Source organism: Ixodes scapularis, unplaced genomic scaffold (genome assembly GCF_016920785.2).
Source record: "Ixodes scapularis isolate PalLabHiFi unplaced genomic scaffold, ASM1692078v2 PGA_scaffold3__209_contigs__length_174095766, whole genome shotgun sequence".
NCBI lineage: Eukaryota > Metazoa > Arthropoda > Arachnida > Ixodida > Ixodidae > Ixodes > Ixodes scapularis.
In genome coordinates this window covers 97,168,755-97,182,784 of record NW_024609868.1, presented here as the reverse complement: position 1 = coordinate 97,182,784, position 14,030 = coordinate 97,168,755, and the positions used below count along the sequence as shown (strand labels likewise).

General features: G+C 48.2%; 1 protein-coding gene across 2 annotated transcripts in view; it reads left to right on the top strand.

The window, feature by feature from the left end:
* The first annotated feature begins 7,760 nt into the window (after positions 1-7,760).
* The window catches only part of LOC8024587 (transcription factor 7-like 2), a 261,937-nt gene continuing 255,667 nt past the window's right edge, over positions 7,761-14,030 (top strand). The window contains exons 1-2 of one of the 2 annotated variants that reach the window (XM_042292562.1): positions 8,104-8,596; positions 8,684-8,840. In XM_042292562.1, the coding sequence (XP_042148496.1) occupies positions 8,459-8,596; positions 8,684-8,840 (295 nt within the window). In that variant the 5' untranslated portion in view covers positions 8,104-8,458. Of the gene's footprint in view, positions 8,841-14,030 lie in introns of both variants that reach the window. The other variant, XM_042292561.1, reaches the window with a different exon arrangement.

Sequence of the window (14,030 nt, the reverse complement as noted above, 5' to 3'; positions counted from 1 at the left end):
AGGCCCATGTCTCGAGCGGCCCTTGGAAGCAAATGGCGGCGCAGCACTGAAATGAGCGGGCCTTGGAAGCGAATGGCGGTGGAGCACCCGCTCATGGCACGTGTCTCGCGCGCTTCTACAACAATGGTTGGCGGTACTTGTAAAAACACGCTTTTATCAAGGGGCTTTACAACAAGATGCCAAAGTTTCAGCCCGATCCGATACCTTATTCAAAAGTTATAAGTGATTTCTTGATATTTTCAATGGGAAAATGGCGGCCGACGGAGTTTTCGAATACATGGGGCTCTAAGGGCGCCAGAAACCGAAAACGAGCAAAAATGGGCTTCATTTTCCCTTAAATTTTCAGAGAATCACTTATAGCTTTTGCATAAGATGTCCGTTCGGGCTGAAACTTCAGCATCTGGTTGTGACCTCTAGCACTAACTTTGGGCGGAGAATGAGCGTTCGGCGATGCCTCGTTTATTTTTGCGGTAAAACAACAACAACAACAACAGCAAAAACCCTGTGATTCTTTTTGTGACACCTTATATATGTATATATATATAAGGTGTCACAAAAAGAAACACAGGGTTTTTGTTGTCGTTGTTTTTTTTTTTACCGTATGTATATACGGTATATATATATATATATATATATATATATATAGAGAGAGAGAGAGAGAGAGAGAGAGACCTTTTCGTGTACTCTCGTCCCCAGCCGCCTAATAGGCGTATCCGGTATAGGCGACGAAAAAATAACAAAACGTTTCAGCCTGCAAATAGTAAAAAATAGAGGGGAGGCAAATGAGAATGTGTGGCGGTTACGCTTATATCCTAAATGCTTTCTATTGGCGTGGCGGCGGCAAAACAATGTTTTCGCCTTTACTGGAACCAACGTTACTAAAACACTCAGTTGGGAAACTCGCCGTCGAAACCTGGGCCGATGGCGTCCACCGAGACCGAGCTAAATATGACAACAGCGCCACTCTTTGTCTTTTGTCTGTACTGTGGTCACCTCGAGCTTTTTGAAAGCCTGTTTTTGCGTAAAAACAAACGGAAAAGACTCTTTTTGTATGAAATTTATTGGAGTTTAGTACCAAATGATGGGCGCGTGATGTTTTTATCATCTTTAGTTCGCAGGGTTTTGCGGAACAATTAGTATTGTTTTCATACAACCATGCCTCGGCGGGCCTTTCGGGTAGCGCGTCCCGCCCTAGGTGCATTTTAACTTCAGTAGTTGAACGCGGCGCGTCCGCCGGGGAGACGAGGGTGGCACCACCGCTGTATCTGTTCTTGAAGCCAAAATAGAAGTCACGTGCAGTTCCTCGAGTGGCCGCTGCGGGAGAAATGGTGGCGTTGTGTTCCTCATTAGCTCGGTGCTCGGAGACAGTTTGGGGCCACTTTTTCAAAGCTGTCTCTATGAGAGTTTCCCAACTGAGTGTTTTAGTAACGTTGACTGGAACTGACGACAATTCAAGATGGCGGCGCTCTTCTGAAAAAAAGTATATACATAGAGTAATATAGTAAACGTAAAGAGAGAACACAGGAGCCGATTCGCGGCCCAGATAGTGCGTTTCATACCCTCCGCTACGTGGCGCTTTTCTGCAATTTGGTTAAAATTAATGAAAACTCTTTCTGTGAAAAGTATTTATTTTTTAAATGGCAATGCTCTGAAATTGTTTAAAGTACTTAAAACGACTAAATAGTTTAAATCAAATACGTCACAAAAACCACGTGATGAATGGCGCCTGTCATGGCCTGCCTCCCTGCACGCCGTCGCCTCTGCATCATTCTGCATGGCCTCTGCTCGTCCCTGCGTCGTTCGTCTGTGCCGTGCGTGCCGTCCATCTGTGCTTTTTGCTCCATCATGTTCGGTCGACTTTGCATCAATCAAGCTGACGCATGACCGCCCGCGTGCTCGCATGCTCGGCGTGAATTCGTGGAGCCGATCGGTTCGAGCTTCCCGCGCTGTTGTTTCTGCCGGGCTGTCTGGCTGCACTTGAAGGTGTGTGCATGTTGATTTTCGACGAGATTGTTTTAAAAAAAGAATTTAACTTACGACCCTGCACACGACATTGTCCATGGGTTTACAGATGACGGTGTTGAACGAACCTCTAACATTGCAGATAGAGCCTTGGTTGTTATGTTGTCTGATATTTCCAGGGGGTGCGTTTAGCCCCTTGCATACACTGTTGTGCACACTCCAACAACGTCTTCTGTTTAACGCAGTCTCCTCATTTCTCTCATTCGGGAGCTTAAAGGGGCGGTGCAACGATATTCAATTGGAATGTTTTTCACTTTACACGAGCTTACTGGCACTAGTGGGACTCAAGGATACTCGCACACAACGCCACTGACCAAGAAACTCCTTTGTTGCGCTGTAATTTCGAGGACAAAACCGAGTGTTTTCATTCAATCTTTCCTTCGAAAAACCTGATGACGTAGCTGGGCGGCGATATTTGAATACGGCTCATAGATTGGACCCGAGCATGGAGTGGACACTCGATTTGAGCTCGTGATAATCGATAGCTTGAGAAACACTCGGGTAGTGTCCTGTGTCCAATCGCTGCAATGACGACAACAGCCGAACGTCAAACCATAACAATGTGTGGAACTCAGCGCGTGTCCTGCCAACCTTAGCGCATGGCTATGATCAACATTGGCGGTATATATTTGGCTCCATATCACGGGGCCGCTTGTTCTGGCGAGTTGAGGGGGTGAACTCTGCTTGTTTTTCTTTAATTCTTTCTCCGACTTCGATTGCGTGTGGTGAAAACGAACGGGTATTTCACAGATCATTAACGTCAGGGATTCGTTCTAAGCGGTATTTGTGCAAAATACAAATATCAGTGCATCGCCCCTTTAAGACTGTTGGCTTCACAGTAAAGGCTGTGGTCTGTGGTTAGGGGGCTTCAAACGTAAGCTTGGTGTATGTGGTGATAAGCCATTTTTTGAAGTTGACAACGAACATGTTTACTTTGTCTTTGATGTTCCGCACCTTCCCAAAACAACCAAGAGCAATCTCCAAGCCCACAAACTTTGCATTGGAAATGAGGTCATTGAGTGGTCTTTTATTGTTGAACTTTATTGTTCTATCCATGAGATGAGCTGGCAATTGACTCCGAAGCTTACTGAGAGATATTTTTTCAAGAACCTTTCTGTAACATGGAAGAAAATTGTGCCCCACAGGTACTGAGTGCCTCACTCTTTCTTGCAATCCTATCCCTTGTTTATGCCAAGGAACTTCCTGAGGCAGCCATGGCTACAGCCTATTTCTGTGATAGGATGTGCATACTTTTTGATTGTCTTAATAGCTGAAAAATTCAAGAAGACAGGGCAGAATTTGCGTCATGCCATTCTGAAGGGAGAATCTGAAATATTTTATTTTCTCCACCAATAACTCGTATGGATTTCAGCATGGCAGTTCCAAAGTAGGAGGCAGCCATAAGCCATCATTGGGTGGCAAGTTACTATAAAAAGTGTCCTCATGCTCTGGGATGGGCTTTCAAGCAGCCATGACTTTAAGTTCTTACTTACACGACGCCTGCAGCAAGACACACTTGAGTACGTTTTTGGAGCTATATACGACAAATGCTGGGCTGCAACACAAACCCAAATGTACATCAGTTCACCTCAGGACTAACACCTCTGGATAAAGAAACTGTTCAAACTGTCGGACAATGAAAACGTACAGGATTACAAGGCTGACCTCCTAAAGGAGTTGCAAATATCTTCGCACCATGAAAGTTTAATTTCAGACATTGTGGAATGTCTTCCAATTGATAACTTCCCGCCACTAGAGGATATTTCTGAGCTGGCATCAGGCATCAGGTCTAACATAATTGATGACTCGTCCACTTTTTTATTACGTTTGCGGCTATTTGATCAAGCTTTTGCTTGAACAGACAACTTACAGCTGTGGCTGATCTCAGCTGCTATCGGATGAGTCTAATAACTTGACCAGGCCTCGCCAGTACTGTCTTGTTCCTAAAGCATACCACGTGTCTGGAAAATTCTTTGGGAACTTAGTAGCACCATCACAGGCTGCCTTTCATTTCATTCAGCAACTAGGAAATCACTTTCTTTCCATAATAAAGAGTGTGACACATGTTCGAGGAGTGTGTGCCGCCTTGTATAGCACTCTTTGAGGTCTGGGTGGTTTTAGCCTTTGCCCAGAAAAGTACCACAAATGGTTTTTAAACTTGTTTTGCAGAATACGCTTGTGTTGACATGTTTGATTTCTTAACCGGAATTTGGACAAAGTTCGGTTGCACTCTTCAGTGGCTAGTAAGAACAAGACAGGTTTAACTGTTAATAGTGTATTAACAGAGGCGGTTGCCAAACCAAAAACAAAAAGCGCTTATTAAGTGGGCGGTGCAGCTTGCTCTCCAAATATTTGTTTCCCCTTTTTCCAGCGAATGTGTATCACGGCTCCCTAACAAAAATATTTGTCCACTTTCTACAAAATTTCGATAGAAAATAGTGTATAGAGGTTAAAAATATTTGAAACAAAATATATCCACTTTTGTATCCACTGTCCATTGTTTTTAGCCGCTTTTTTCTGAAGCTATATTTCTTTTCTGAACAATTTCGGGGAATGTTTAGGGAGGTTGAATCTTCTCAGATTTCGAATACAATTCTCATTGTTTGGTAATGGCTCGCCCGCAGTGAGTTTGAGGCTATGCAAATTGGTGTTTTTTTATATTTGCCGGAAATCGGGAATTTGTACTATCCGGCATGTGCTTCGCACTGTTATAATACTCTTATGACTGGTAATGATAGCGATGTCTTATTTATTTTTGGACTTACTTCCCGTACCCGAGTCGGCGTGAAAGTGAATGCATCATACAGCATGTTCTCCGTGGAAAGGTGTTGTTAACTTGGTTCCGCTAAGGATCTATTACGAAGTGTACGATATGCCGAAGTCCTTCATCTTCATTTATTTTTGTGAGTATCGATCTCTTTTGTATAAAACATACAGAGCTTCTGAAGTAAATCATGTATACATGAATGTGGTCCAATAAAATGTGTTCGAACCACTTACTGTTGTTGACCCCAAAATGCTCCACCAGCCAGGATTCAATGCGGCAATTGTGTAACTTCAATGCTTTACAATAGAAAAAGAACAAGACATATATATACTTCTGCTTTGTGAAGTAAGTTGAAATATCGTTTGACACATTTTTCACGGACTCTATCGTAAAAAATAAAGCAAAAGTAAGTCAATATTTAAAAAAAAAACCCAAAAAAACCAGCGGCTTCGGGAGTCAAGAAGCTAGAGCCGAGCGAGGCGGGGAGGAAAGAGAGAGAGAAAGGTACCGGAGAAGCAGAGCAGAAACGCCCAGACCGAAACCGAAACTAACTTGACCGGAAACGGAATTAGATTATACTTAATACCGCCCGCTAGGAGCGCTACCTGTCACTGGTCTATCTAGGGAGGCTGTAGTGAGGGTGGGCGCAACTCAAAACCTGGAGAGCGTTTGCAATTTAATGGCGGCGCCAGAGGGAGAGGATTCGAGAAAGGATATGCGCCAGTGTTGCCTGCACGAGAGCAGGCGCCCGCTCTGTTGCAACTCTGTTGCTCCATGCGCCTTTCCTCCTCTCACCTCCCATTGCAAGCAACGAACGCCTTGGCGCAGCCTCTCTCGCTTCCTTCTCGCTCCGAGAATTGCAAACGTCGAGCGGAGAAAGCAACGTTGCCAGACAAGCAGCAACGTCCAAGATGGCGGAATTTACCATTTTTCGCGTTAAAAAAATACTTAACCTATCGCAACAAAACTGGTGGCTATGGAAAAGTAATTATTTATACCTTGTGTAAATTATTCAAGCACCTTAATGAGCTTTTATGACCCGAGTTAGGAAAGAAAACGACCCTTTGCCCCATAGACTCCCAGCAAAATTTAGCAATTAAATGGCGTCCATGTCCCGTGATCGCCGATCTAGCAGTTGCACCCACCCTCACTTGAGCCTCCCTAGGTCTATCTGGGCCGCTGGGGCCTATGGCGGTGTCCGCTCTTTACCTTGTGTATATTACTCTATGGTATATATATATATATTTATTTATTTTATTTTTTTGCGGGGGGGGGGGGGGGGGGGGAGCGTTTTGTATATTTCAAAGTTTCGAACGTCGTGCGTTTTTCGGGTGCTTTTTTCACAACATACGTTCCCGCCTAATGCCCGATTTACATGGTGGGATTTTACTTGCGATTTCGCAGTTGCGCCGTCGCTCGTGCGGCAGAAGTGCTCAACGTCGCAGCTGCGACATGTCGAGCGAATTCGCACCATGTGAATCGGGCTTCAGTGCCTAAATCATAAGGTGTGATTTTACTTGCGATTTCTCAGCTACGACGTCACTTGTGCGGCAGAAAAAAGCGTAGTTGAAAGCTTGAAGCTACGGTGCACGACGAAGGTCTCATAGCTGCTCATAGCTGCGAAAAAAGAAATCTCCGTGTCGTCTGCTACCGGAGACGACTCATGTTTTGGGTCTTGGTTGCGGTAACGTTCGATAGATGGCGCCAGCTGCTCGCTTCCTCGATTTGTCTTTCGGCGTTCTGTGACTGCGCCCGAAAGAGTTTACGGTGCCGAAGCCTTCTCGGTGCGTGCCAAAAATAGTGGGAGTCCCCGTCTGTTCAACAAACCGTAAAACCGGGGCTCGAGCCGGGAAGTCGGGACGCGTAAAAACGCCTTCCGACTCGCCGCGGCAAGGCCGGTAACATCAACAAAAACATTGGCGTCGAGCGCTGCGCAAGTTTGCACCTCGACGTTAAAAAAACAACACACATAAAAAAAAAAAAAAAAAAAAAGGAAGAAAATCTTAGCAAGGGGTGTTTCTTTTTTGGTGTGAGTATGGATTTGGAGCGGTGTTTAAGGCGCTTCTTCATTAGTACCTTCTTGGTCGTACAAGCGTGCGCTCCCATCTACCGCACAAAAGGCGCTAACATGGAGCGCTTTTGGATCGCGCTAGAACCCTAAAAGCACAAACGGAACTATACCAATCGCACTTAGCGTTCCACGTATGCGCGACTTCGCCATAGCTGCAGTTCACAGGAGGAAGCTGCCAGTGCACGATACAGCTCGTGCAGCCCGCAGCGGGGTTGCCGCGCGTGCAGAAAGGTACAGTTCGCACGATGCATGTCGGCAGCGTTGCGCATTGAAACTGGCTGGTGAGATGGGTTAATTCCAGATAAGCGAAGAACATTGCACTCCCTGATCCGCTTACAGCAGTCGCGGAAAACCATCATCGTCCAAAACACTTTATTAGCCGTCTTATTGTAAAGAATATGTTGACATGGTCTCCTTTCTTTTTTTAGCTGCACTCACACACAAACGGAAAGCATGCAACCTTATGATGCTATCACTTAATTTTTTTTTCTTTTAATTATTTGTTCCGTAATATGTGCCTTGACAAATATCCCCACCACAACTACCAAAAAAAGAAAGAAGAAAGGGAGTTTCGGATTAAAACAGCACGTGACAAAGTGAAATTAACGGTGTTGTAGCTTTAATTCCGAAGAACACAACTTCCCCTTCTGGTTTGTCTGTATCGTGACGACCCCATAGCTTGACAAAGCAGATGTATACGCAAGTCGAAAGTTCACGCGACGGAAGCGCGAAGTCAAATTTCGGAGCACGGCGGTGGTGGCGGACGCAGCGGCGCCCCGGCCATTTTTACATCTTCCCCGCCTGCAGCGTCTCGTTAGCGTTTTTCACGGGCGTTCACATAACGAGGGAGAGAGAAAGCACCGGCCGACGGCAACCGTCGGCGGCCGGTCCGTCGTTCGGTCACGCCGCTCCGGAATGTTTACCCTTGCTGCGCCTCTTCCTTCCCCGCGCCGCCGCTCGCAGCGCCCCGACGCGCACACAAAGGCCGCGCTCGACCGACACGTGCTGCCGTTGTTGATGTTCGCCTCGCCGCGGCGAATGCGACGTCAAGTCGCGCCGCTCGGTAACGCAAATGCGTCGAAGCAGCGGCAGCACAGGAGAATCAAAGTTGCTCCATCGTCTGCAAAGCGAAGCGGCTCGCCGCAAACTCGAGAGAACGCGCGTCGACGCAGCAACGGCCGCCCGCGCGCCACAAGTTTCGGAAGGCGGCGGCGGCGCGACGATCGCCGGTGCGGAAGCGTCTCGGTTCCGGCGTCCCCCGGCGGCGCTCCCGCCTTCCCATTGGTCGGCCGTCGGTGTTTCGGTGGGCGCACGTGCGCTCTGATTTGCTCCGGCGGCGAGTTGCGCGAGCGAAGCGGTGCGGTGATGTCGCGTTGTTGTGGCGGTGATCGGCGGCGGCGCCGGTGAAGGCGGGATTCGTGGGCTACTGCTGCTGCGTCGTCCCCCGCTTCGGCGGCGACTCGGCGTGGTCGCCTGCGTGCTTGTGGCCCCTGCTTTCCCCAGATTCGTGTCGACATCGAGTGTGTGTGCTGTGTGGTTGTCGCCGCGTGCCCGGTGCCGCGCGAGTGTGTGCGCGCGCGTGCTCGTCGCGCACGACGATGCCGCATGGCAGCGGCGGGGACGACCTGGCCTCCTCGGACGAGATCAAAGTGTTCAAAGACGAAGGCGAGGAAGAGAAGCGCTCCTCGGAGAACTTGACGGACCTCAAGTCGAGCTTGGTGACCGAAGGGGAAGAGGTGAGTGCCGCCGCCGCCGCTGCCAGAACGTCGGCGGCCTGCCTGGCTGCGTCGTGCCACGCTGACTTTGGAATATCCCGGCTACAGCATCAGGAACAACAGCAGCCGCCGCCCAGGGGCCTGACGCCGACCTCGGGTCTGTGCCGGTTCTTGCAGGAGAAGATCGTCGGTCTGCCGGGCCACCCGAGCGCGGGCTACGCCTCTCCCAAGCCTCGCCCGGCGGACGCCTTCGGAGCACTGTTCGGTGAGTGGCCGGCGCCCGGATCCGCCGGATAAATGGGCCCCGAATCTGCGCGATGATGGATATGCGCCCGGTCGCAGACCCCGATGATGCAGCGCGCCTCTCGCCTCGCCAATGCTGAGCGGCCGTCGGGGCGGATTGCCGTGCCCGGTTTCAATTACTGCGCGTAATCGGCGTGATCGATCGTGGACACGCTTTTTCTCAGCTCGGGTGTCCCTCGTTTACGCGCTGCTTTCGGTCTTCTTTGCCCGACGGTCGTCCAGGGCTACGATACTGCGGCGCTTGGTCCGATCGTTTGCAGCGTTCCACTCGCGCGAGACATTCGAAATTGCGCGCCAGTATCGGTTCAACCATCATTTGCTGCCTCCGCCGTATCCCAAACATTTTCTCTTCATCTTAACGTGATGATACAACTGTCACCTGTATCTGGGACATGTGCGGACCCAGGTGTTTGGTCAATCACCGACACGCGCTCGGGGTTTCAAATGGGGATCTACGCCATCTTCCGGGCCGGCGGTCGATCTCCGGTTCAGATTTTCCCGCCATTGGTAGGACAGCCAAGAAATCTCGCTTTTGCGTTTGTAGGGATTGAATCGCCGGGGCTTTTGCTGTTCATTATGAACAAGTGGTCCAGCTGTTCGCAGCGACGATTTCGTGTCGTTTCGGAAGTCCGTCGTGGACGTCGCGAGCTTCGACCGAGAATTGAGGCATGACCGCGTTGTATTGGTTGTTTTACCGTGAAGACAGAATTTCTCTGCGAACATTAATTACACCCCCATCCTGCGTGCGTCTGGCCCATTGGTGGGTCACGTTGTTGTTCAATGCACTGCTGTTTCCAGGAATCCGGGTCTTGTACGAGCTCGTTGTCATATCCGTAATCTCGTAGTTTCTCCGTCGGTGTTTCTACGCTCTTCCTACTGATTTCTGTTCGTTCGATAGGCAAGGACGAAAAACATTTACCGCTTCACCGGTCCCTAGTTAATTGTACCTTTAATAATGCGCAGCGAGCTTGTACGGAAGACGGCACCGAAAAGATCGTGCGTTTTGTCCTTTTTGTTTTTCTTTTCGATCCGAGTTGTACAGCTCACGCGTTTGTATCGTTGCCAAACTGAGCTGCTGCGGCGGGGTTCGCTTGGTGCGCTTCCAAAGTTGTTGACCTCCTCCCTGCCTGCTTTTATTTATTTATTTAGTATTCTTTTTGTTCCTACGATGTTTTCCTTTGAGTCCTGCTTCTTGCAATTTGTCAGTAAGTAAACGGCTGGCTACCAGATTCCCGCTGGCCGTCCGTCCCGATCTCGACTGGCGCAGGAGCAGGACTTCCCCGGTCGGTCGTAAAACGATACAGCCGGTCCCAGTTGAGCAGCGCGAAGCCCTTGGTGGCTCGTTGTCGCCCGCCAGAGCCCCGACGAGGGGGCGACCGGGCAGCCCGCGCGAGCAGATAAGATAGCAGGGCCAGTGAGCGATTTCTGCGGCCGACTGTGCTGGGGGGAGCGCGCGTGGAGGGAGCCAGCCTGGCCAGCCGCTCGTTCCGAGGGTGGGGAAGTCGGTTCTCGGAATGTGGTTCCTGGAGTCTCGCAGCACGGCTTTCTCTCTCGGTTCGCCTGCCTTGGTGACAGCGTTGGGGCTTTTCGGTCGCCCTCCCGTTTCCTCCGGTGTTTGCTCTTCTTTTGGCTGGTCTTTGCATCCCTCCTTTTGTTTTCTTTTCGTAGAGTCGGTTGTTGCGCATGTTGGTTTGGAGCGGCACGGCTGGTTGTTTGGTTGAAACTTTACTGGCCCTCGGCTGTTTTTCGGCGGTTCCCCGCTCCCGTCTAGGTCGAATTTCGGGTCGGAAGTGGTGCGTGGCGGGTTTCGATATATATGTATATATATATATATCTATTCTTTTTTTTTAATGTGCGATGGCGAGGGCTTGTGGATCCTTCTACAAGCCTTCGCTTGAAGAAGAATCTTCGTCCCGTTTTGTGTTCCGTCTGATGACTGCGTGATGGTGTCACTTTTTTCTTTCCCCCCCCCCCCTACCGCCTTTTTTTTTTCTTCTTCTTTCCTTCTTGTTTTTGGTTGATTCCGTGTTTCCTCTATATTATTATTTTTTTCATCACGAAATGTTTAGCTGGGCTGCGCAACGTGCAGCTGTTCGAAAATTATTCCTCAATGTTTCAGGAGTAATGAGTGAGCTCAGATCTACAGAAGCACGCTAATACAAAGTCAAAACAAACGTAGGTTCCCAACATAGCCTTACACTCTTCTACGCTAGTTATTTCCACCTTTTTAGAAATAACTGGCGCAACCTGGCACAAAACAGGGTTTTTTCGAGGATTCTGCGGATGAAACCAGGCACGGATTAGGAAGGTGAAGGAGAAAGCCTCATAGAACTAACTTGGAGGCCAAGAGATACGCCACAATAGGGATAAAAGAGACTTTGGGGGAACCAATTGTAGATATAAATCAAGGGGAGAACATAAAAGATAAGGACGGACAAGACGTTTCTTGTGAGTGCGACCTGCAGGTCGCACTCACAAAAAGAGACATGCGAAACCGGATGTCCATCCAAACTCTGAACAATATTTTCTACGTCAAGGTTGGGGAACGTCCTGTTCGTCCTTGTCTTTTATTTTCTTCCCTTTATTTGTATTCCCCTTACCAGCACTCTCGCTACTCCAACCACTCTAGACCATTGCACCTGAATGATCTCAAGTGGTCGAGGAAGTTTCTGCGCTCACTTGAAGACGAGTTCGCGTATTTTCATAGCAGGACCTCCTGAACCGGCGACTTTCAGAAACGATGAACCTGCAGTACTAAATATGGCGTATTCAACGGCGTAAAAGTCATTTTGAAAATCTTATTCTGTAAATAACTTTATTTTTACGGGCTCGTCGTTACGCGAGTTTGTTGAAGTGTGGGCTTGGGAACGTTTCGCGGTTACAAAATTTTGAGATTAGGGGTGGTGAGCTATGTATCCGGTAACCGGAAGTTACGTCTTCGCGAAAATTAAGTCTTTTACTGTGTACCATAAAATCCCCCAAATTCGTCTCTTAAAAGATGTCAAGATTTTGACAAGGGTTTTGCTCGGTATTTTTTTTTTTTTTCGGAGTCGTATAGTGCATTATTTGATACTTTAATGAACCGTATACTTTTTGATGCACCCTAATCCGTTGCGACTTTTGAGTCTTTTTCATCCCCTGTTTATTTTTTGGTGATTTCATCTCGCATCGTGCAAGAAAAAGTGATGGGTCACCAAAAAATTCTGGAAAATCTATATGTTGGTGGATAATCTGTGACTAGAACAAAACTGCAAATTAATAACTACGGAAATATTTTGTTCTTGAGTTCTGGGCTGCGAAAGGAGTGACACATTTTGGAGTCTCACAACGTTAGGTTATATTACTCACAACAATTACTTTTTTACTGCATTATACTTCGTATAGAAGGTTTAACATTCTCTAAAAGTGCATTTTTTATATAAAATAAAGAAAAAAAAAACTGAATTTGGCACCTTTGACAATAATGGGCCAAGTTTGAATCGAGCTAGCTTTCGATGTACAATTATTTAAGGCATAAGAAAACATATCAAAGTAAAAGCTTGAATCTAACCCTATCTAAAAATATAATATTGTTAATTGAAGTATAGTGTATATTTAGGAGAAACACTGCAAACATGATGAGAAAATCTAGAAATACAAATTTCAACATCATTTTAAGAAAGTACGTATTTTTCCCCAATCTTTTTTAGAGAGTTTTTTATGTATTCTTATAAATGCAATAACATATCTTTGACAGATATGGTTTCGTCATATTAACCAGTACGTTTGAAAAGAACATATTTGTACCTCCATTCTATGGCGCATACCTCTGTCATTTCGTTTTTCACTTAGATATCAGTTATTTTTTGTAACATGATCGTAGTTTTTGATTGGTTGTCGAGTTCACACACAGTTTGGCACAACGTATAGGTGACATTCACTTGACGTCACTCGCTAGGTTCGCTGCCATCGCCCACCGCGGTCGCCATCTTCGAGGTCTCTTGCTATCGCGAATGCCATCTGGCCGGACCTTTTGAGCGTGGTTTAGCAGTATTTTACAACCTTAAAGGGTCTTTTTGATCGAAACTACGGGTTATTCTTATACTTTGGTACTTCTGAAGCGTTGTGGGAGTATGTTTTGTGTGTTTTAGTTTGTTTTTGTCGCAATCGGACTCGTTTACCGCGGCCGCGTTGCTCCCTCGGCTCCATGAAGCGCTCCGTGTCGCCCGCCGTGCCGACGGCGGTAGCTCTTGCAAGAACTAATTTTTCTACTTGGGTGCTTTTGCAGCACGGTGTGATTACTCTTTGTTATGTTTTGCTAGTTTCATTATTGTTTTTCTCTAGCTGATTTTCTGTACTACGGCCGTGTAACCGTGTAGCTCCATCGCCGCTGTGTCGTACATACGTCGTGCCTTCGGTGTTCGTTCCTGTGCAGAAACATACCGTGCGGCTCACAGGGTGCGCAGCTTATAAAAAATGCGGCGCATTTTCATTAGCCCAAGCGATTTAAAAACCGCATGTAAGCGATTTGGCGCGCGGGGAGACAAGCGACGGCGACCCGCTTCGCTGCCGCTCGGTCACTCGCGCGACGAGGCAAACCGCATGAAAGCGACGGGAGGACACGACCAAGGCGAGGAGCGCTAAGTTTTCTAGAAATCCCAAAACCGAGCTACGCGACGAGTGACAGTGAAGGGTGAACCGCATGTAAGCGATTTAGCGAGCGATGGCGACAGCGACGGGAGTCGGCGACGAGCGACGGGGGTCGGCGACGAGCGACGGAGATTTCTCGCGGTCGGTCGTCGCGTCGCTTGGCTTTTGGATTTCTAGAAAGGGTCGCTTATCGCCTTGGTCGCATGCTCCCGTCGCTTTCATGCGGTTTGCCACGTCGCGCGAGTGACCGAGCGACAGCGAAACGGGTCGTCGTCGCTTGTCTCGTCGCTGTCGCTCGTCTCGTCCCGTCGCTCGCCAAATTGCTTACATGCTGTTCAGCCTTTACACACGGTATACTTGGCGGCAACAAGGAAAACGGCCCTCCCCCCCCCCCCGAGACCAACTTTTCTTCTCTCGTCTGTTCAACGAAGCTTCAACGATAGGAAATTAGCACACACTAGCAGCGGACGACCGCGTAGCGTACCCAAGCCAGTCAAACCGAGACCTCGAAGATGGCGGATCG